Genomic DNA, 23900 nt, shown 5'->3' with positions numbered 1-23900 from the left:
GGAAATTCGTACAATTGTATTACTAATTGGCGGTAATATAATACCGCGCCTGTAATTACCGATCTTTTTTTTTTTTTTCTCTCTTTTCTTTTCTCACTTTACAATTGCGATAGAAAATTACTACGGTCTGATGGAAACTTTGGGGAAAGAGAGAGAGAGGAAGAAAGAAAATAATTATTCCAAGATTGCAACGGAAATATGAATTTTTTTTCTTTTTTAACTTGTATATTCGTAAGGGTCTAGGTCGGATGACATTTTACGCTTTAGAATTACTCGAAGACTCGAAGGATTTCTTCTTTTGTTTGATATTTGAAATAAAAAATAAAAAAAAATTTAATGAACTCGATTGCGTGGTTCGTGTATGTATACGTACAATATTATCCGTATATCAAACATACCTTACTAGTTAAATTATGAAAGTGTTAGGAACGGTTTTATTAACGTCAGCTTGCGTATGTGTGGAGGTTTGATTGCGAGAATGAAGTTTTTATAAAAGTCACGCAAGTTATGACTGGCGATCAAAAATCCGGCCTCGATACGTCGGAAATGTTGTTAAATTAATAAGAAACGCGCGAGTTTGCACGAATATTACAAGTAATGGATAATCGACTGATTAAAAGATGAAGAAAGTTTACACTTCTTACATTTTGTGTACGAGGTGAAAACTTTTAAACGATTGTGTTAGGAACAAGATTCAGTAGAATAGAATTGATATTAGAATATTTTAGACACGAATTAATTTTATTGTGTGGTGATTTTTTTTTTAGTTTTTTTTTTCAAAAATACGGTTTTTCCTCAACAAAAAATAGGTTATATGTATAGATTAGATTTTTGTGTCATAATAGAATATTTATCGTTTTGGCTTACTTTTTTTGATTCAGGGTGTTTTATTATTTACTATAAACGCCATTCGATTAGTTTCAACGAACAACAAAAAATCCTGAATCAAAAAAGGTAATCGGGTTGTGGTGGTGGTGGTAGTGACTTTTTTTTTTTTTTTTTCCTCCGTGTCTTTCTGTATCGAGTTTACACAAATTTTATTCCCAGTGCGTCGATGATGCAGAAAACGATTTTAACAAATAAAAATAAGATAAATAAAAAAAAAAGAAAATAATATACGACGCGCGGTGAAAATTGGTAGTTCGGTAATGCATACGTGGTAACCTATACATATGTATACACACACATGAACGTTGTTTGAGGCATAATGCTAATCAACCTGTTTTCAAGTACAGCATATTACAGTCTTCTCGCTTTCTTTCAGTTCAACGAGGAAAACGAATATGTGAACAAATCGAAAGAATTTTCACAATTTTTACGGCAAAGCTGACAGCGAATAATCGTGGTAAGAACGACGCGGCTGCGGTGGGACAGCGCATCTTACGAAAGAACGAGATCTCGAGCTAGTTTTGCGTAGGGGGTGAATAAAAGGTGAAACGGGAGGGGGGGGGAGGCACACCCACGCTTAACTAACAATAAACCATGTGCAAGCTACGGCAGCGAACACAGCCCACGCTTGCCTATCTGATTTAGGCTCACCTCCTCCTCTCTTCCCGATACACGATACGTGCATATGTTTAAACATATACACATATATATGTATATCTATGTTAAAAACGTGTGCATACAAATTCTGAAATCCTTGTACAGATACCACGTTACGTTACGATTTGAGGGGGAAAAAAAAAATCAAAAACAATTCCGACACAGAGAAATTGAAATTTTGAGAAAAAATAAACTTTTCAATTACAGAATCAGTGTGAACTTATTTCATGATTTTTAGAAATAACGGTTTCGTAATTGGCTTTAGCGATTTTGTATAAATTTCACCAGCGGCTAAAGAAAATGTGAAAAATTCTCCAAGACCCTTTATGTACACGGTTTGCTAATTTGACGTGGAATGCCCGATATATGTAATATAATTTTACGATAACCGAGAAAGGGAAAGAATAGAAATAAAGGGGGACCGAGACGACAATGTAAAGACAAGAAGTATCGGGAATAAGGTGAGAATTTTTAAAGACCGTATAATTTATGCGAGAAAAGCGCGTTTTGTCAACATTGTGTTAAAAGTGAAACAAGAGTATATAATATATTGTTATGTATTACAACAGCTATTTGATTTACGTACATCACCATATATGATGCTCTCGCCGCGATTGTTGCAAGAGAAAATATTTACTTGGGTACGGCAGCGTGATAATACTACTTAATAACAATACGACAATATTGTCGTGTCTTTTTCTCTTCTCACTTTGTTCATGCCTTTTTCTGCAAATAAATAAATACATGTATATAATATCATACGGTAGAACCTTGATTATAAAAATACATACGTCTATGCTATAATATCAAAGTGATAAAACAATCGTTCGGTGTTTGACTCCCCAACTCCTAGACTCGGTCCCAATTAATTCGGATAATCGAGGAGGTTCTAAGTTACAATGATACCAGGGATATTACGTAAACGTGTATACACCTTACGTGCACGCATCGTACATATGACCCAGTAACCAAGAAACAACGTTTACTCGGGCAGTTGCCTTATTCTTGTAACTTTACGTTTTCTTTTTTCTTTTAAACATTGAAAATTCGTCGTCAAAGAAAGAAGAAGCAGAATAAGAAGTTGGAATAATTCGGAAAGTGATGCGACCTTAATTAAGGGTAACCCCGAAACACTTGGGTTTATCAAACGTGTATGCATATATGCATGAGTAGCCGGTGAAGGCATCGAGATAAGCAAATACCCAGGTACATATATTATTGTACGTATGCACGTACGCAGATGTGTAAGTGCGCGGTGTTTAAACGCGATGCAAACGAGGTGCAATAACGACAATGATTGTTTGACTTGTCTCTCTTTTCCTGCTCCGTGCGAGTATTTGTTTCTATGTGCGCGTGTCTCTGCAAACACAACTCATCGCTGCTGCTGCTGCTGCTGCTGCTGCCGAAAATTAATAACGTACGCAGTATTTACACAATTGTATGTGTTGCGTAATGAAAATTTCCCAACTTTGGTCTCTCGGATGTAAGACGCGTACAAAATACGCACGTGTAATTTATTAAGGAGCTCTTGCGATCTACGTACATACAGGTACGCTGCGTGTACCTCAATTTCTTAACTTCCGGTTTCACGCCTCTCTTACACACGTGGCATATATGTAACATTCGGCAATCTCTGTTGTTATCAACACTTCCTTGTAACGCAAAATTCTCTATTCATAAGTTAAATTCTATCCATTGTTCCGTGAAATCTCTGTCAACGTTCTGCGTCGATGTCTCAGATTGGCTTTGTAATTTTTTTTTTTTACGGATGAAAAGTACGTGGCGAAAAAAGCGGAAGCAATATTTTTTCAAATTTTTACAAACTTTACACGTTACAATCACGAACTCGTCGTCGTCGTCGACTGTTTTGTAAATATTTTTAGTCACGGTGGAGAGAAAAAAAAAAAGAAAGATTTTTAAACAAACGAGAATAACGTCTGTTATCAATTTGAAATTCGACCGGTCGGATGTCGCGGAATTTTTTATATCACACGCGTAATATCTTAACGATGAAAAGAAAAGTATCAACTGCTGCACGTTCGCACGTTTGAGCGTAAAAATATGCATACACGACGTGTGCGTAAGACGGGAGGGGGAGGGGAGAGGAGGGCGTGTTTGACTACAGTGCGATTCATCCACGTTTCAAGTGTAAAGTCATAACGTACGAAATACGATCACACTGTGTACAACAAAAGGAACTGGGTAAAATTTTCGTACGTATATGAAATAATCTATACGTATATGAACATGGCTGCGAAGAGCTTGGTGAAGTGCAGCTTTGCCATGTATATATCGGCCTCTCTCTTGTCTACTCTTCTGGCTTTGCCACGCTGCGCGCATCCGGCAAAGAAGGAGTTTTTGTTTGTCGCGTAGCTGCAGCATGTACATTCATACGTGTGTGCATACGTATGACAAATATATACTACAATACCGTGTACGACAAACGTATGGGTGTATCCTCAAAGAAGCATGAAACAGCGTCAGAGTTGAGGATGCTTTTCTTTTCTTTTCTTCCCCCCCCCCCTCACTGGCTGTAACTTTGTTAAGGGAAAGAGAAAGATTCCGTTGCAGGTCACTTTTCTTCCCCGACGAGCAATCGGGTTTTCATTATTAACCGATATTGATTTTATTTTGTACGATTTTTTTTTCTTTCAAACTCTTCGTTTCGATCATTTTGCGTTGCTTGTTTTTTGAGAAAATTTATCATCGTCACAGGTTTTTACGATTGCGATGCAGTGTTTCGTCGATTCGTGTCCTATCCGATATATATATATATATATGTGTGTGTGTGTATATACTCGTGCATGCGTGCATAGACGAAAGCTGCATGAATTTATATGCAGGAGGCGGGAACCTGGATACTAATACCAGTTTTTCTCCTTTTCTACCCAAACAACTAACGGCCAGGCCACGGTCCGAAACCCACGCGCTGCACCTTTTAGCTTTAACCACCTCGTCACCCGCTTCTTTTCAACTTCCCATTTCTTTCTTTCTTTTTTTTTTTTTTTTCTCTCTTTATATACATATTTTTTGTTATCCTTTATTTTATTCCGGTTCTACGCGTGGGCGAGTGACATTTCCATAATGTAGAACTACAGGGTGGATATACAACCGACCAACCTACCTACCTATAAGGTGCACGTGTATAGCTCAGATTATTTACTCTGGTTATCTAGTCACTCTAACGTTGAAGTAAATAATTGAACGATTTTCTCGAAACGAATACACAGGGGAGAAAAAAAGAAAAAAAAAGGAGGGAGGAAAGAAACGATGAACGACGAATAAAATTGCAAGTCTGTACAATTGTACGTGTATTTAAAAATTCATTGCGTATCATAAACGTGCCGCTTGTTAAAACGTTTATTCTGCGCATTTGAAGCTCCTCAGATTTCTGAACTATATAAGGTACACGTATACTTATTTTTTCTTGTCGTTTGTACATGCAGCGTCGATTTTGTTATTATCGTTTAATGCAACCAAGCGTTTTTACAAAGGAATTTTGTTTGTTTACCTTGTTTGTTTATTTTTTTTTTATTTTTTTTTTTCCGTGCCTGATATTTCTTTCGTTTTGTAACGTAAGTACGTGTACATACGCGTACAGAGAGAGTGATTCGCTAACAACTGGATGGTTTAACGCGAACGCGCTAAAATTCGAAAGCGACGGTACAGCTTTTCGTTTGTCAGGGCTAACAACATTTTTTAGGTTATTTACGTCGCGGCGAGTCTACGGACAAATCTTGCGAACGTTGGTCATCCTGATAAAACAACAGCTCCTCTTGCTGCGCGAATTTTTGCGCACGCGCGTCAGACCATTCGGTCGTTAGAAATTCACTCAACGTGACATATTTTTACCCGAGTTTTCGCTAGAAATTTTCTTCTTCTTTATTTTAGTGATGAATAAGAAAGAAAAAAAAAGACGTATCACCGTGAATAAATTCTCTTTGTTTCTTCTTTCGTCGTCTCGTGCAATGCGTATGGTGTACCGATTTGCGGAATTTAAGAATCAGCCAATGCGTTGCCAGTGCACGCAACGCCGATGCTTGTCGGCATTAAAATCAGGCTTCGCGCACGCACGTGCGTCGGAGGAGAAAAGCTTGAATCGTGAAAATATATAACCACCAGGCACAGGGTGGAAAGGCGAGGAAAGAGACGAGATTCAAGACGTGTACGCTTGTAGGTGTAAAAACGTACGTGCAACATAATAGACAATATTATCGTCTACTACGTTACAATGCGGCGGGGCGTTTTTCCAAGAATTTCTTTCCATACTTTTGTCACATCTTTTCGCAAAGATATTTCATACGCGCGTGTATATGTTGTACATGGATGATTGACAATATATTTTTCGCGGTATTGGATCACATTTGTTATCACGTATGTAATAATGGGAATACGAATGTGAATGAAACAAGGAATTCTTTAGAGGCGTGTTATTTCACACAAAACGTTGTACTGTCTCAGGTCTATCCGTGTGTATAACATGTACCTACATTTATTGATCATCGCGATTCATTGGCGCGAAAATGTATGACGAATAAGGAAAGGAAGATAAAAGAATTAATCCTGTGTTGTATCTATACATATATATATCTTCACTTCCACTTGTATATAATAAAGAAATTCACAAGGTTGAAGTTAGAAACATGGTGGAAAACATGACTATTTTCTTATTTTTACAATAATTTATGAAAGAATTGATATGGAAAAATATTAATCGGTATGTTTTGTTTTTTTTTGCGGTTTACTCGATTTCAAATAGTTCCAAAATCGCGAGATAACAACGGTTTTTAATCTCAGCACGAATCGGTTGCGGTAACGTTACTAACTTCGACATGATCGAAATTTGAAAAACGTGGCGATTGAGAAGGATATTGAAGATATTATCGTACAGAAAAATATGTAACGTAACAGAATTGGATAATTCTGTTTGAACGAGGAGGAAGAATAGATCGTGAAAGATCGGTGCGGTTTTATTTATTACAATAACGAGACACGCGGAACTTACCGAAAAAATCTTCCCATGTATCGGATCCATCTGAATCAACGACGGTACTCGATCGGACGTTTCCACTTTTGACAGCCTCGCTTCCCATTATTATTTAATTATCCAGCCGGTTGATTTATCGATTTCAATATCGTTTCACGGTGCGTATTTGTGTAACGATGATTTTTTACAAGCAAACGTGGACGCGGGATACGCCTGGTGTCGTTTTTTCATGGAATATGTGGTCGGTTGATATCGGAATATTGATGATAAATTTACAACACAGATGCGTGTGGGTATAATACCTACTTGCAACGTTGAACGAACTTACAATCACTGCGGTTTTCACAAGGATTACGAAATTATACGATACGAGGATGTGGTGTATTATATATTATGCATTGTACTCAATCACTGATCACCGATAACGATTAAGAGGGAAAAGGAGGAGGAGGTGGTGGCGGTGGAGGAAAGAAAACGAACAATATTGTCACTGTTGTTATTTATAATCATCACTTGCAGTATTACAAGAATCGTGAATTATTCGGTTTTTTGAAACAACTGTTTGAAAATCAACGAACGAACTGTACAGAATATTGATTAATTTAGTTATTATTTCTCTTCTCTAGTTTCTCTACAAAGTATGTATATTATTATTTACTCGTTTGTTTGAAGAGATGAAAAAAAATTCTTCATCGTTGACGATGATACGCAAGGAAGAAAATTAAGAGAGAAAACTCGAGGATGGACTAGATGCGACAAAGTAGCCGTGGTTCAAGTACAAGGGATACGCAACGACGAGTCCACTGTTGTAATACCGTGCACGCGTGTAAAAATAAAGAAAGAAGGACGTAAAGAGTACGCGTATCGTGGAGGCAAACGGCGTGCGATGAACGCTCGAGGAAGAACGACATCCCCTCGGCGCGAGGTCGCGACACGGACTAAAGCGGCAGAGAAACAGACGAAACAGTCCTCCTCGATTCTCCGTATCATATACCTATATATAAGCTTAGTGGAGACGCACGTATGTAACCTACGATGCATGCGAGGAGTTGCCGCTGCTGCTGCTGCTGCTGCTGCTGCTGCTGACGATGCCGATGCCGATGCTTTGCATCCATCCGTCTCACGGTTTAAAATCGACGACGATATCGAAACTTTTAATGACGTTGAGAAGGAGACGATGAAGGAAAGACGAAACGGGACGGACCGAGAATCCGTTGAAACTAAACTGTTGTGCGCCCTGAAATCATATTACTGCCCGATTTTCTCTAACCAGTTTTCCAGCGTTCGTATAAATCGCGGTTATACAAACGAGAACATGCCCTAAGCGTTTTTCCATCCGTGTTTTGAGTACGCGAAATACTCGGTTCTACGACGGAAGAGTCAGTTTGCGAATGCGCATGCGCGGAGGAGTTGAAAAGTGGTCTTTTATTGTACTCCGCGCGTGCGCCGACGCTGAAAAATCTGACGTTGCGCGAACCTAACCTGAATTTTCGTGCTTCGTGGAAAAACGCGTTACACGCTTTTGTCATGTAAAGAATCGCGTGGAACAAGGAGGCAACGGTCTTTTCGCCTCGCGTGTTTCTTCATCTACGACTCATATTGCAAACTTACGCTCGCCCCGAAAAGACCGTGTTTGTCTCTTTTTTACAGAATATGTTATTTTTTCCAATCGCTCGGAGCGATGGTCAAAATCTAGAATTTCGACCGGATTCTGCGTGCCGTAGCTTCAGCCGCCATCTTGAATTTATAGTTCAAATCTGTAAATATCCAACGTGACCAAAAATTTTTACCAAATTGTGATGTATAAAATTAAATTTCTTTCAAGTTTATTTATTGTCATTTTTAATGAAAATAAACGGTGATTAGTTATTCGACAAAAACAAATTCTTCCATAAATTAAAAATGGCGGCCGAAGCTATCGCAGAATCTTTTCGAAATTCTGGATTCAAACTTAAACCCTCGACCTCCGCCCCTCCCCCAACGTAATTAGAAAAATAAAATTGTGCCATCGAAAAATTGGAATTTCAAACGCACGTTCGATCACGGATCACCGATTAGTCTCGACGCGACGGCAACAGACCGTTGAACTTACGTACGTACAATGATACGAACCTGCCGCGGTTATACGAGTGGTCGAGTCCTAACTCGGGGCAACGCGCTTCGTTCATCAATCCCACTACGTACTCCACTATTCCCCCGTCATCTCTCAAATCATCTCATCTCAGCTCTGCTGCATTTCGCCGCTCGCAATAAAATCTCTTTTATTTCTCCATACTGGACCTCCCTCCGTATATAAGGACGACGCCTCGATTCGTGCTCTCGACTCTGAACGGATTTGTGAGTCGAGTATACTGTATATATATGTATATGTATATATGTACAATACAACGTGCGTTGGAACACTTTTTTTATACATGTACTCTAATTCATCGCGATGAATAAGCACCCGCCTCACCCTCTTCTTCACCGACTACGCGACGGTATTATTCTGTCTGTAATACAGTCCAATCATTGATTCTCTTGCGGTATTTTGCCAGACTGCCGCAATCACCTTCGGCGTATTAGTAATTTATTGTTTGTAGGTGCATTCTTTTCTTTCCCTTTCCTTTTTTTTTTTTGCACAATTCATGAAACCATATTATTTATTTTAACCACCCACGACGGTTCGATGTTATACCTACGTACAGTTATAGCCTTTCGATATTGCAGCTAGATAAAATGGCCTTTGGATATTTCTTGACACGTTGTGCAGAATAGGCTGTAGCTTGGTGAAAGATTCTACCAAGTTGTGCGAATTTTTACAGAAATTGGCAGATTTCGAATTATTTCGTGAAAAATTATAAGTCATTTTTTTTTTTTAAATTATAGAAATTTGTAAATTTTTTTTTTTTACCGATAAAATGCAAATTTTCACGAAAATTTACATGAAGCTTTTATCGGAAACCATGAATATTGATAATCTTTTAATTTACGAAAACACTTTATTGTACAAAATTGTAGGAAATCATCTAATTTTCCTAAAAATTCGTAGAAAATCGTAGAAATCATTTTCACCAGGTTTGGAAAATTAACCGATTATATTTTAACTTTAAATCAGAAGAAAATGTAAAAATTTGGAATTCGACATGAAACTGCGAGACGATTCTTTTTTAAAATTCGACAATTTCACATTCGTACTGTATATATTATTCATACGAATTTTATTCTCGTACGCTCTTTGGTTTTTATGCATGTGGGGGCGGTGACGCGATGTTCACGCGCATGGGTAACCATATACCATAAAACAGAAACGACGAACGTATGAATATGTGTGAATATATATATACATATATTTGTAGACGGATCGCCGTTCTATTATTAGACGGGGGCAGAGCGCCTGCTGTTGCATCCAGGAACGGGATGAATGGTGAATGGATTACCAACATCTCGCGAGTATCGCCCGGTTACGTTAAAAGTTCATCTTGCCGATATTCTTTCCTCCAGCCTGTAATACGAGAAACAAGTTGGAGATTTTATTTTTCTCATCTTTATTTCGAATTTTTTCAAACCAACGTTTTGACCAATTTTTTAAACAAATATTTTTTACCGTCGTTTGATTTTTTTTTTTTTTTTATGTCTTTTACGAACCGAAACCGAATTTTGATTCAACGCCAATTTTTGCTACAACTTATTCTCGCGCATGTTGATATTTTATTATTGTACGTATAATAGATGAGTATATTATTTATAGGTATGGGTATCAAGATCGATGTATATAATGCGCGCGTATAGATTGTTCAACACTCGATGACGAGGGTATATTTTTGGAGAAGCGAGCAGCTGATAAATAGCCGTTCAACCTGTTGTCTACGACGTATCTCTTTGTGTATTTTTAAAACCAACAGATCGTAAGACGTCTTGATCACGGTGCATATATGTTGTATAATCATATTGTATTTCTTCCATATTTTGTAACTTTTATTTAAATTATTTTCATTATCTGGGCAATTATACTTGATTAGTGTTTCGTTTTTTTCTTTCACTCGAGGATAGGGATACGGAATCATTCGAAATAGTGATTAGATTACGGTATATACATATTATTCGTAGTATATATCATGATTTATTTTGCCTTAATATATATAAAATGACAATAAGAAAGAATCTTCTATCGAATTTATTACGTAATAGCATATTTATAATGATATTTTGTTAGAATTTATTTGAAAATTTGGAGCTTTTTTTTTTTTTTATTATATTTTATCAATGTTTCGTTTTGTTGGTTCTCTTTTTCACTACCACTATTATCACGTTGAAATGTGATTCTTACAGTTAACGGGGGAAAGTAAAGTACAAAATAAAATAATTAAAGAACATATTTTCAGCGGAAAAATTAAAAACGGTAAATAAAGTTTTGTTTTGTATTCTCGTGAAATATTTAAGTCAGTTTCCGGTGCATTGAAAATCATCAATAATTGAGTAGTAACGTACTATATAAGGTATGTTAATATGATATACATATAATATATATATATATATATATATATATATATATATATACATATATATATATATATATATATATATATATGTAGATTATCAATATATATATATATATATATATATATATATATTGATATCAAGATTGTACCGAATGTAAATACGTTGCGTTAATTTCTTTGAAAACCGTTCCTCCTGTAAACATACGCGTGTAACCGGGACACAATAAAATCCTATTACATATATAATGATTATTCTAGAGTTATATATATATATATATATATATATATATATATATTTCGTTTTCAACGAAATTAACGCAACGTATTTACATTCGGTACAATCTTGACACGTAATTAAATTAGATAATTCATTTGTTGGCGTGATTAATATTGCTGGTTTCTTCTTTTTTTTCTTTTTCTTCTTCAAATACGCGATACATTTCTGTATACTATGTATTGTTATGTGAAAACAGTTTTCATCATATCCGAAAATAACACGAAGACTAGTGATGTTAAAAATGAATGAAACAAATCTGAGTTATATAAACTTAGTGGATAAGCAAATTAGTTTTAAATTTGAAGTATTATTTGCATTTTCCTATATTTTGCTATATTAGCGCGAATCGAATACAGTTTCCAGTTTGTCGATTCAAATTGTTTATCTGGAAGTTGACTTGAATGAAAAAAAAATATCCAACTCGTTTATCCCGCATAAGAAAGAATCTTTTAAACGAAAACTTATTCACGAATCATGGAATAAGTATTTTCCTATAAGCCACAATTAAACATATTATATTATTAAAATTGAAATAGATATTGAGTTGTTCTAGTGCTTTGCAGAAAATTGTTGTATTTTTTTTTCGCGTATTTCTTGATCAAATGAAACTTGTTGGAACAAAAGTAAAGTTATAAGTTTTTCCCGTTTTTCGGCTATGTTATTTATAGATCGTTGTGTTCTAAAAATCTTATTGTTAGTTGATCGGACGTTTCGTATAATCGATAATTCGCACTTTGAGAGCTATAGATGTTTGAATCCGAGCACTCGATTCAGGTTGGAACAAATACAAAAAAAAAAAAAAAACCCGTAATCCTGTCAAGAAAATACAATCAAGCCGAAGAGACTTAAAGGACGTTCGAAACTGCGACAAATTTAAAATCGATTTTACAAATAATTATGAACAACACAAACGTAAATAGCACGTACAAGATAAAGTGATTAGAATTGCAAAGGTACGGGCGAGATTAAATCTACAATTACCGCTATCTAGACTTATTGTTATGCTCTTTATAGAATGATAATAATAATTAAATAATAATAATAACAACAGAGTAGGAGATTGCATATAGCTATTTGCATTCACAGAATATTGATTAATTGTAAAATTATATTCGTAATTCATTTGTTTCATATCATTTAGACATCGGTGAAAGCAAGTTAATACTACATAATGCAATGGTTTAGTGTCAAACACCGTAACGAAAGACTGGCTGTGGTTTAGATATTTTCAAATAAATTTTCTTATTTTTCTTTTGTTCTTTGTTTTTTTTTTTTTTTTTTTTATCTACTAAATTTTTCATCATTTGTCTAATAAATCTAACTCATACGGGGAGGAACAGTCTTATTCAATTTTTGAGACACGTAACGATCGTATATTGTATATAAAGCATATAAATTATATAAACGATAAGAAAATTTGTCCATCTCGGATGATCGTCGAACTTAATATAAGCTAATTAACTAATGAGAATCCGTGAAACAATACTCATTCAAGCGTCCAAGAGTCGACTCGTTATTCGATTTTTCAATATTTCTTCCGTTAAAGGACTTTTGTACTCGTCCTCTAGGTAACGAAGCGCGAAACGTGTGATGTCGGTCTACAGTTTGAGAAATATTTACGCCGTCCTAACGCGTCCGCTTTTTCTCGATTTCACGACTACCAGTTTTTCCAGTAATAGGACCGGAAGAATCCAACATTCTTTGAAGTATCTTTTCCCCAAAGCCGGCTGTAAAGTTCAATGTTCGGTTAGATTAAATCGCAACGACTTTCACTTGTGTAAATATTTCGGGACACGGGACATGCTCTTACGTTGTCGGTTCAATAAAGCTGCTCGCGATCTTGTCAGCCTTGGGGAGCAACACGTCGCTGATTTTTTCTTGGATGTACTGATTACCAATCTTGCCAGTCTGTTTTGAAGCTGCGTTGCCACCGCCTCCATAGCTGGCGTCATCCATTTCGCCTTTAGCTCGTGACTGATTGTGAGGACAATGGGAAAGTCGAATTTAGTTTCAATATAATAACGAAAGGAGAAATACAGTTGACATCGTGAAAGATTTCACAAATTTCTGCCGTATACTCACTCGACCATTTTAGATGAATTTCGCGACTTCATTGATCCCGATTGTTTTTCTTTAATCCTTTGAAGAACCTGTAGCATTGCGTAGGTAGGGAGTGCGGGTGGTGGTGGCGAAGGCGGCGGCGTAAGTGGTGGAGACAACGGCGGTTCTAAAAGGTGTAATTTTGCCATCTTATCAGGATGCCTGGCTAATACTTCCTCCCAGCTGAATTGTGATTTTGAATTCGTCGGGTGGTTTTTTCTGGTCATCCGCATCTGGAAGACGTGATCGTACATTTATTTACCTTCTTTGCGTAACGGTTTGAAAAATTGTATAGGTAAAACTTCACAAATCTTGAAGAGAGATTTTCAAGTAGAATGTTAAACGATTGATATTAATGATACTTACTTCACAGTTTACCGGTACGCACGGTTTTCGTGCTGCATTTCTGATGCACAACCGTTTCATGGGCTTTAAATACGAGATATTTTCATTCGGTGTGCGTTTATGAGTTTTCTTCGAGGATACTAGCGAGTTGGGCGAGGCAACTGTTGTGTCGTTCTTCCACGCGCTTCTCGAGAATAACGATCTTAGAAAATTGTAATCAGGTCTCGTTTCAAATCCCAGATTAGCCACGTACTGCATATACTTTGTCAGCGTTGCTGTTCAAGATAATGAAATTCCATAATTATTGATGATAATTAAAATCTTTTGTTGCGCACACAAAAAATTCACGTAAATTAATATAATAATTAAATAATTAATATAAAAAAAAAAAAAAATTCAATGAATAACAGTATGAACAAAATATCTAAAAAAAGACATTCCGATGAAAAAAACAAAAATTTCGTACCCTGAACTAGTTAACTTACCAGGTGGATATTGTTCGGACGGAAAACATTCGCGCATGAAACGGGGAACGTCAGAAAGTGCGAATTCTTTATGCTCCTGAACAGACTCGGGGCTGGTAGCGATGGACATGCCTCCGCTTTCTTTTTCCCATGGAAGACGACCACACAACCATTGTATTAAATTATAACCCAGTGTTTCTAGATCACCTCTCCTGGAATGTGCTGGAAGAGATGGTTTTTTTTTTTTTTTTTGTTTTCTTCTTCCATAAAACATATTAAATCTAAAAGAGAGAAACTAGTATATAGAATCAAGCAAATTCCCGGTTATACTTACTTCCATGGTGCGCATCGCGCGATGTAAATTCTAAAGTTCCTTCGTGCGCTCTTCTTTCGTCGTGTGCAAAAGGCTTGTGAGTTCCGGATCTTGTTCGAAAACGAAATGCCAGGCCGTAGTCAACCAGGTATGCCTCTGGCTCTTGCTCGACCAAGTCTTTAGCCTCGATGTTTAATAGAATATTTGAGCCTTTAACATCAGCGTGAGCGTATCCTCGACTGTGAATATATTCCAGCGCGTTGAGCTATAATTACGGAAAGACAATGATAAAGAGTTGAAAATGTTGAAAAAATGTTAGGAATGAATAAAAGAGAAAACGGTATCGACGACTTACCATCTGAACAGCGAGGGCGTAGACCGTTTTTGCGTGAAGCTTTCGCCCTCGGGCTAGGAACAACTTGTTGACGTCAATTCTGTACCGCGGTAATACCAGGAACCTGTAACGTTGTCCTCTGAACACGTGCGACCCCGACCCCTCATACGTCGGAACCCCGACTCTCCTTATTCTCTGCTGCTTGCACCAACTCTCGACTGTAAAAGGACAACGATTATCAACAATGAAGAACAAAATCGCCAATTTAAAAGCAAGCGAATCAGGTTGTAACTCACTCATGTGCCATTGCGCAGCTCTAATGTAGAAATTCATTTCAACAAAGAGCGGGCCATTGTTGTGCGGCTCGACCTTTATCACATATCTCGCGTCGTGACCGGCAACTCGATTGACGACATTTGATGCTGAAATTTGGAAAAAATCGTGTACCGTTTGCAGGATCGAAATATACAAATTATTCTTTCACGAAAGAAACTTACCAAGATAAATATCTCCAAATCCTCCGTATCCTATGGGTTGGCCTAATCGCCATTGGCGTTGAGTAACGTCGGTTAATATTTCACCGGGTGGAAAACGTGCCGGTAATCGGCATCCGGGAGCTGCTACTCTTTTTACAGGTATTTCCTCAGCTCGCTGCTGTGGTGCCATCGTCGCCTTTCAATCATTCACGCCGGCTGCGAAAGTATAGATATTGTGTTAAACAATTTGTCAAACATTCATAACGAGAGTTGTACGTCAAGCCGGGATTGTAGGGAGGGTGTGAGATACCAACGGAATAAATGATACAAACTTCATGTTTTATAAGATAACTGACATTTCGATGCAAGGGTTGAAAGTTTCGATTTCGTTTTTTTAACGTCTTTACAAATATATAACAACTAAGATTAAATCAAGCGCTTACGATTATGCAAAGTTTTAAGTCTTGTGTCATTTCTTTTTTTTATTTTTTTTTTTTTTTTATTCTGCAGCGACATTGCATTTGACAATTTTTTTGAAGTATTTTGTATTTGATATATTTAATTTTCTATTAGACTTATGATTAAAGTCTTACTTGGCTATGTTAGTGATACAAAATGTATAGAACACAACAATATGTATTATAATATATAGCCTACGTAAATATTTATACAATTCAAATATGATTGATGAGGGAACTTGATTTAAACGTAAAGAAATTTTCATTGGTATTTATAGAATAGGGAGGCGATGAATTTTGGTTGGAACAAAACGTAGCCGTTGAACTTTTATCCTTGTTGAAGTAATGAACACAAACGCGTATCGTAATGATAAAAATATTTCACCATAAATGCTACAACAAAAGTAGCAAGTATCTGACGTATATCGACGCAACAGTTAAGTCATTAGGTACATACATTGGTAAATTACGTTAACATTGAGTATAATATTCTGTACATATGTTTGTATGTACGTATCTACGTATGTTACATACAACAGTTTTGAAAAAAGAAATTATTAAGATTGCCACTTCTACATGGGGATATTTTGGTGACAATAGATACGTCCTGTTTAGCTGATTTTTAATTTGAAAGTATCACGTAAACGTTACGAATAACTTGAATCACTTCGTTGTGTTGATATCTGTGAAACAGAAAGAATCAAATAAATAAAAGACCGGTCCTATTATCGCGATAATAGGCACCAGAATGTTTGACAGAATGGAATAGACTAAAAAGCAAGAGAAACAAACGAACGATACGAAACAAATACATCTATCAAAAAATGACAAAAATATTATTGAAAACGATCATCTCAAGATTAATTCAGTTTCATTTTACCTAGAGGGAACACTGTTTAGTCACATGTATAAATTGACGGTTGTGTGGTTTTATCGATTTAATTGCTTGATTTTTACACATCAATTACGTATCATTCAGCACTGTATTTATTAAAATGTTACTAATTTAAATCACTTTTTCACAACTGATTCTGCCAGAACTTCACTCGGTACACATATTTCCGCCATTTTACGCATCGGTGTTAAGTTAAGTGCCGATCAGCTGAACGCGCGTTCCTAAATATTACCAACATTTGACAATATCAAAATGACATTAGGAAATGCCTATATAGGTATATGGCATAGAAAAGTTAGATTAAGTTCATGAAAACATTTGATTAACTTAAAGCTAAAGTTTCGAAATATTTATGCATTCAAACAGTTTTTGTCTTCTAATTACGAACTATTTTGCTTACCAATTGTATGTTCAGCCTCTCGTCACAGTTGCCGCTGCAGACGGCAAACGGACGTGTGTGAAATATTACTCCAGAAATGCATTTCGGAACGCAACAGCCGCATTTTGACTTTGACGTGTTGTCTTAGGTTAGGTTAGGTCAAGTTAGGTTATCTCACATTTGTAATCGCGGCGGAAAAAGTTCACTATTCGCGATCGTGATCATGAGTTGTATATTCAAGCAATACAAATGGAATTCACGGTAAGTCTGAAAATAATTCAGAGTTTTACTTTCGTCTGTAAGGTTTGTTTTTTCTTTTTCATCTAATCGATACTTTTTGGCATATGAGGGTTAAGTTTTTGTTTACTAAGTATGCTTCAGTCTTTTGTTATACAATTTTGTGTTCGGTTGAATTTTCAGGGTCAGTTCAGTGTTGAATAAAGATGTTAAAACTTATGGGAAAAAGTATATTTTTGACGACTCGGAAGAAACGTGCTGGAATTCTGATCAGGTGAGAGGGACGAGAAATTTATGTTAAATTCATTTCGATGTGACGATACTGTTGTTAACTCTATCTCGAGTGTTAAATGAACGGTACTGATAGTTAACTATGTTTCAGGGTTCTCCACAGTGGATAATGGTCGAATTTGAAAATGAAATTGAGTTAGCCTCGTTTGAAATTCAGTTTCAAGGCGGATTCGTTGGTAAAGATTGTCGTTTAGAAGCTGGATCTGATTACCAAAGCCTGAAGCCTGTAGAGCCTTTCTATCCCGAAGATATTAATTCAGCTCAAAAGTTTCGACTTACTGATAAAGTAAGAGCTAAAACTTTTAAATTACTTTTTGGAAATAGTACAGATTTTTTCGGACGTATTATTGTGTACAAAATGTCATTTTACTCGTGACGATTGTAAGTGTAGAAAATAATTACATGAATCTTGAAAATGACTCAACTGCAACGTGAATATTCCTGTTATTCTGTCCTAAAAAGTCACCTACCCTCGTCATCTGTCTGTCAGCGAAATGCTTAAAATTAAACCGATGGGTTTTTGAATAGCTTTCATCGGCACACCCAGAATACTTAAATAGTTTGCAATTTATTACATAAAAGATACAGAGTTTGAAGTAACAATTTTTTTTTTTCTTTACTTTAGATGTTTCAAATTATACAATCAGTCATCACTTACGATAACTAACTAACAAAGTATTCTTATCGTATCGTTTAACATATGTATGCACATACTGTGTTACTGTGTCTGATGAGTTAATCTTCATGTGTGTAAAAGTTAGAGCCGTAAAAACAACATGATAAAAGTCCTATACCACAACGATATTTAATTTATAAATGTATCGAGGTGTTGAATTCTTAAAGGGGCAAATTCAGTTGTGATATTAAAAAACATTGTTCGGTGGCAATTCATACTTTTTTCTTGATAATGGGTATGTCGAAAATGCAACGTGTACTTCCTTACACTTGTATTATGATTAATTAACAAAGTATAGAAGTAGCTGTATGTATGTGTGTGTGTGTATTATAATATTAATCGTTATTCTTATTTCACACGGTAAGGTATAGTAAAATTTTAAATATCTAAAACAGTGATTTGAAGGCATTCATAGGCATTATGCAGGTATGTACATACGTACTTGGCGAAATTCGTACGTATATACGATCAGTAATATTGATTGCTAAAAAATAATTCTTTCATATCTCTTGAGCACCCAACAATTTTTTCACATTAAGAGTAATTTATTTATAGTGTACGTCGATACACTTTTGGGAACAAATACGCAGTGGTCGGTTTATCCAAAGGCCGTCGTAATCACAAGTAATAATTGTAGATGGAGTTCATGCTACCGATTAATATAACAATTATCTTCTTTGAATTTTTAGATCTGACGAAATTGATTGAGTATTTGATATTTATTATTTAGAATTTTTTTTCTACCCAGGGCGTTGCAGTTTCCCTTTTACTTTAATTCTTTTTCGAAGCAAGAGCTCTCTGTCTTATTATCCTATGGCCGTATGTGTTTACTCACAATCTTTTATATTCCTTATATGTATTATTTCATATAATGTATGCGTAATGTATAGCGTTAAAAAATTATATCGCATCTATTAATCAGAGAAGGATAATAATTTTTATTATTTATTATCATCATTATCGCAGGTAGTGACACAGGTAGATTCATAATTGACTCAAGTTAGAATATAAAAAATATTTATGAAATCGATTTCTACCTTAGATACAATCGTAACTTTATCAAAAATATTCGCTCGGGCACAAAATAAAATTAATTCGTTTCTATGGAGTCGCAAAATTTCTTAGACAAACTCGTATCGAACACAAGTGTTTTAATTTATTAGAGAAAATCTAATTCAATTGAGATATGTGAAATAATAGTTTTCTCTCAATGAAACTTTAAATATTTTATTTAGTGTCGCGAGCAAAATATTTTCACAGTAAAACACGCACAATATATCCAAGTTTCATCTCCTCATTAGTTTGCATTAAAAATGTTACGCGTAGCAAAAATATTTACCATACATGTGTCACTACGATATAAAAATGTATCATTTATTTTGTCAGTTTAGAGCCGCCTCCCAATTTCAAGTGATTATACTAAACATTATTATATTGCTCAGTATGTTGCACAACTTGTGGTCCTTGAAATAACATCGGTTCAAGCACATAATACATATTATATTCATACATATAATTGTACAGAAAAAAAAGTGCATATATATATATATGACGTAACTAATAAGTCCAGTCTATATACTCGTGGCTGAATAACTGTGACGTGCAATTTCGTTGCAGAAGTATTATTTTGTCTTGAAAAACATTAGCATTTTTATTTTTCAATTGAGGTAGCCGTCTTACAGTTAAGTTTACGTCCCAGGTCCAAATTGTTTCAATTTACAAGTAAATCATTATTTTGTTTTCGTAAATTCTAGTTGACTACTGGTTGTATGAGAATTTTTAGTCATTCGGAAGTTAAATTTTTCATAACATTTACAAGGCACACAGTTGTAAATTTATTTCTTAATGTCGTAGTATAGCTAGATCAATGACGTATCGAATTGATTTTATCGATGATACGTGAACTTGGAGAATGAAGAAAAAAATAAAAAATAATAATCGTTAAATTACAAACAAATCTATCGATAGGAATTAAATTTAATGTTATTCACGAATTGACTTTGATACGCAAGCTATGAACATGCTGAGCTTATTTCGTGCTGCATTTGCCATATCACTTATTCGATGGGTGTCTTGTGGATAAGTATTATTTCCTCATGAGTAAGGAAAAAAAAAAAGTTAAATAAATAAACTGCTCGATTTTAACAGAGTTTAGCATTTGTTTTCTTTCAATAAAAATTGCACAAAATACAAAATTTGATTGGAGGGACGGTAATGAAATGATTTTTTTCAATCTTCTTTATAGATCTGGATGAGCCACGCTCTGTTTAAAGTTAATTGCAAATATCAGAGACATATTATTAATAATGATTACTGCAATGTACGTATAAATAAATTTTCACCTTTAACCATCGAGCTATACAAAAATTCCAATCATATTTTATTTAAAAAATATTCAACTAAACAATATTTATAACTTCTGATATTGCTCCTCCTTAGGCTGTGTTACTTACTTCTCATCCAACGAATTAACCGTACCGTAGAATTTTGGCTGCAATACGAGAGAGTAATAAGTAAGAATTGTCAAGTTTTCATAGTTTTGCGATTTCCTAACGTCTAAAAAATTTCGAAAAATATACGTCATCGTTAGAACCGTTTTTGCAAAAGCGATAAACGTGCGATTGCTTACCTCGTCGTGGTTTGCTTCCTTATTGCTGTCGTCTTCGTCACCCGAACTATCATCACCTGAGCTATCGGCAGAATTGCGCGGTGCATCTTTGCTGTTGTTCAGACTGTCGCCAGGAGTCGTTGCTATTTTAACTTTACTGGCGGCGTCGTAACACTGTAAGCATACTCTGACTGGTTTTCCACCACCCTGACCAGGCAAAAGTAGTTTTTTATTACTGCAGGGTCCACAAACGACGGCTCCGCATTGCCGGCAGTGATGCTGAAAAATGCCATTTTTTTTAAAAACATTTAGGAGACAAATGCAAACGTCGTTACTTCAATTATTTGTACAATGTATTTACCCGTCTATTTAAAACTGTGAATTGTGTTTTGTTGCAATGCATACAAACGTTCGCGTCATTGTCGGGTACCCAAACAGCCGCGTGAACCTCTACTGGTTTTTTACCACCTGAAATTTTAACAATTATTTATGCATATACGCGGTAGAATGCATGAATCACTTGATGCTACGTTTGTAAAATGATTCTTTAATGACGCGTATACAATGACTCACTTTTTCTTAAAAGATCTTCAATGCATTTTGTAATATGAGCCATCCACTCTTGCTTCTCTGTACCGGTCGCAGCGTAAACAGGGAATGACTTCATTACAGTTTTTATCAGCCAACCATTACGATATTCTAGAAACAATATTAATATTAGCGACGTACAGCAACTGTATCTTTGTTGGATAGATTATTTTTTATTTTTGCATACAATTTTTAATATTCGCAGAAAAGTTATTGATTTATCCAATTGCTGAAGTGACGGATTTAAAGATGATTTTTTTCCTTCACGAATATATTCTGGTTTTCAAAATTTATTTGAAGTATTATAAGAATGTTGGTAAGATACGTCAAAATATGCTTATATTATTGTGGTGATACTGTCGGGACATGTGGATTCTGCCAAGCGCTATCTTATCAAGTAGATAAATTTTAAAGCCGATTTGTGATGTACATACCAAGAGAATAAAATGGCATAGGGAAAAAATTACAATAAATACTAGACACATACTTTATTCTGCAATCTCATTTAGACTAATATGGGAAGTATGACCAATGAGTGTGAAAGAGATGCGGGAAGTTTCGTAATGACATTGCAAAATAATGTTTGGAATAACCAAGGATTCAACTTACGTCCGTCGTCGGCCAATGATTCAAGTTTCACTTCCTCCAAGGGAATTACATGTTGTTTGTTGTACTGAAAATGAATTTATTAGCATTATTTTAGGTGTCAGATTTGCATCGTACATTTTAGTTTGTTTAATTTTCGTATGATATGTTATCGAAATGGTTGAAAAAGGAAACTTACTTTTTTCTTGTTTATCACGATATTTCCATAGACAAGTATATCGTTGAATAAAAAGAATTGCCGCGGTTTGGGCTTTTTTCTACACATCTTTGTCAAGACACCTTCTCCGACCAATACCCTCCCAGGTACCGCAAGTGGCTATCGATACACACATGAAAAACGTAACGATTATCAATTTATTCATCATTTGTTCACCCCACTACCAAATTGCATGAGAAATTTATTCCTCACTTTCCTACAGTTTTTCTCCAATATTTAACCATTCACGGTTTAATCTAGTTTTTTGACGTCGTCGATGGGAGTCGACGAGATCGAGTTGCGTTCTGGCTATCTAATGAAACTCAGACGTAACTTTACCTAGAGATTTTAGAGCCAATACCGAAAATTTTGTTAAAAGCTGGTGTGTAGTTATCGTGGTTAAATTGACGCCGTTTGCGAGTGACGTGTTTTAGGAAAAATACGATATTTCTTACCTGGCCCGCGCTGCCAAAGCAGCTTTCCACCATTGCGATACGCCTGGCATTCGCTTCGCTGTTTACTGTGAATAAATAATCAAGTTTAATGTGTATTTTAGACAGAAGAGATATCCTGGTGTTTAAATGAGACGATTAAAAGGCGTGAAACGTTTGTATTTAGACTGTTTACACGAGAAAAATTAATAGGCGGGATATTTTCGTTCACGTAGGATTGTTGCAGCTGTCAAAAAATTACTACTGCCCACTTTAACGCGTTACGAATAACTCCAAGTTCCAAGTCGTGTCAAATTTGCTTGTAAAGTGCCGAGTCTTTTTGTTTTTTTTGTTTTTTGCACAATTTTTGGAAGCAACGGGAACGAAATGTGACGTATGTTTTAATGAAATTAACACGGTTTTAATTAACGATGCGAAAATTTGTAATAAACGAAGTATATCTATATGATATAAAAAAAAAATCAACTAACCAAGTCGGTCAACCATGGCCCTATGAATCAGGGTTAACAACAGCAGGAAACACTCGAAACATGAATCACTTTGAAACGTATGTACTTTACTACTGCAGCCTACTATCAGTCATTCAATTAAAATCGAAACACGAACAAATGACTCGGGTCGAATATCAGCCGAGTTGTTAACCATTCATCGTCGCGTATATATATATATACGTATGTATATTATGCACTCGGATTCACTAGTTCCTAGTTTATTTCTTCTTCTTGTCGCTTTTTTTTGTTTTATTCACAAATCCTCGCGAAACAATATCGGATTTTCTCTTTCGGATGTGACACGTATAGAAAATACACACAATTTGCACAAGAATATTGATGTCTGGTGTCGCCCCTTTTGGTTATTTCGTCAGAGTACTTTATGTTATACACACACGATTTTGAACAGCGTAGTTGCGTACTTGCATTACATACGTTCGAGATTTTCGGTATATGCGCGTTGCTGAGTTGAAATAGAAAGACAATTTAAAAAAAAAAAAAAAAAGAAAATGAAAAAAATAAACTATCGAAACGAAAGAATGGATTATTACCGATGATTCGAACGTTGTAAATATTCGATGATTAATGTTCCGAACACTTGAACATCGCTCGAACAAGATCAAATATTCCCCCCTCCCCCTTTTTATTGCAGCGAATAATTGTTGACGATTATTCGTGATTTATGCAGGTATTATTGAAAA

General features: G+C 35.6%; 4 protein-coding genes across 6 annotated transcripts in view; 1 reads left to right on the top strand and 3 right to left on the bottom strand.

The window, feature by feature from the left end:
* LOC124187083 overlaps nt 1–7477 on the bottom strand; it is a 47143-nt gene extending 39666 nt beyond the window's left edge. The window contains exon 1 of the mRNA XM_046579336.1: nt 6551–7477. Within this exon, the coding sequence (XP_046435292.1) occupies nt 6551–6638 (88 nt within the window). The 5' untranslated portion in view covers nt 6639–7477. The remainder of the gene's footprint in view (nt 1–6550) is intronic.
* A 3649-nt stretch (nt 7478–11126) lies between these two features.
* LOC124186124 (serine/threonine-protein kinase VRK1-like) lies at nt 11127–17096 on the bottom strand. 2 transcript variants are annotated; one of them, XM_046577545.1, is made up of 10 exons: nt 17076–17096; nt 15344–15538; nt 15143–15268; nt 14868–15064; nt 14534–14777; nt 14221–14421; nt 13757–14010; nt 13373–13623; nt 13101–13264; nt 11127–13017 (listed from the first exon to the last, which is right to left on the bottom strand). In XM_046577545.1, the coding sequence occupies exons 2-10, from the start codon at nt 15510–15512 to the stop codon at nt 12917–12919; spliced, it is 1707 nt and encodes a 568-aa protein (XP_046433501.1). In that variant the 5' UTR covers nt 15513–15538; nt 17076–17096; the 3' UTR covers nt 11127–12916. The 2 variants fall into 2 exon arrangements, with proteins under 2 accessions (XP_046433501.1, XP_046433500.1); XM_046577544.1 differs by lacking the exon at nt 17076–17096 and adding an exon at nt 16661–16879.
* Nucleotides 17097–17104: 8 nt separating this feature from the next.
* On the top strand, nt 17105–18001 carry LOC124186149 (nuclear receptor 2C2-associated protein). The gene is made up of 3 exons (XM_046577593.1): nt 17105–17315; nt 17475–17565; nt 17674–18001. The coding sequence occupies exons 1-3, from the start codon at nt 17278–17280 to the stop codon at nt 17956–17958; spliced, it is 414 nt and encodes a 137-aa protein (XP_046433549.1). The 5' UTR covers nt 17105–17277; the 3' UTR covers nt 17959–18001.
* A 130-nt stretch (nt 18002–18131) lies between these two features.
* On the bottom strand, nt 18132–23838 carry LOC124186142 (pleckstrin homology domain-containing family F member 2). 2 transcript variants are annotated; one of them, XM_046577581.1, is made up of 8 exons: nt 23751–23838; nt 22712–22776; nt 22239–22376; nt 22064–22127; nt 21440–21565; nt 21228–21334; nt 20888–21145; nt 18132–20749 (listed from the first exon to the last, which is right to left on the bottom strand). In XM_046577581.1, the coding sequence occupies exons 2-8, from the start codon at nt 22742–22744 to the stop codon at nt 20708–20710; spliced, it is 768 nt and encodes a 255-aa protein (XP_046433537.1). In that variant the 5' UTR covers nt 22745–22776; nt 23751–23838; the 3' UTR covers nt 18132–20707. The 2 variants fall into 2 exon arrangements, with proteins under 2 accessions (XP_046433537.1, XP_046433536.1); XM_046577580.1 differs by lacking the exon at nt 23751–23838 and adding an exon at nt 23179–23691.
* Nucleotides 23839–23900: the final 62 nt, after the last annotated feature.

The sequence above is a fragment of the Neodiprion fabricii genome, chromosome 7, assembly GCF_021155785.1.
Source record: "Neodiprion fabricii isolate iyNeoFabr1 chromosome 7, iyNeoFabr1.1, whole genome shotgun sequence".
NCBI lineage: Eukaryota > Metazoa > Arthropoda > Insecta > Hymenoptera > Diprionidae > Neodiprion > Neodiprion fabricii.
This window is presented reverse-complemented; position numbering and strand designations above follow the sequence as displayed.

Excerpts from the sequence above, each read along its gene's own strand:
- LOC124186124 (XM_046577545.1), bottom strand. The coding sequence starts at position 15,512 with ATGGCACCACAGCAGCGAGCTGAGGAAATACCTGTAAAAAGAGTAGCA. Across the intron at positions 13,265-13,372 it reads AATTCATCTAAAATGGTCGA|TCACGAGCTAAAGGCGAAAT; the intron begins GTGAGTATACGG and ends CCTCACAATCAG. Across the intron at positions 13,018-13,100 it reads AGCTTTATTGAACCGACAAC|CCGGCTTTGGGGAAAAGATA; the intron begins GTAAGAGCATGT and ends TGAACTTTACAG.
- LOC124186149 (XM_046577593.1), top strand. The coding sequence starts at position 17,278 with ATGAGTTGTATATTCAAGCAATACAAATGGAATTCACG. Across the intron at positions 17,316-17,474 it reads CAATACAAATGGAATTCACG|GGTCAGTTCAGTGTTGAATA; the intron begins GTAAGTCTGAAA and ends TTGAATTTTCAG. Across the intron at positions 17,566-17,673 it reads CGTGCTGGAATTCTGATCAG|GGTTCTCCACAGTGGATAAT; the intron begins GTGAGAGGGACG and ends ACTATGTTTCAG.
- LOC124186142 (XM_046577580.1), bottom strand. Across the intron at positions 21,566-22,063 it reads ATCATTGGCCGACGACGGAC|AATATCGTAATGGTTGGCTG; the intron begins GTAAGTTGAATC and ends TATTGTTTCTAG. Across the intron at positions 21,146-21,227 it reads TCACAGTTTTAAATAGACGG|CATCACTGCCGGCAATGCGG; the intron begins GTAAATACATTG and ends GGCATTTTTCAG.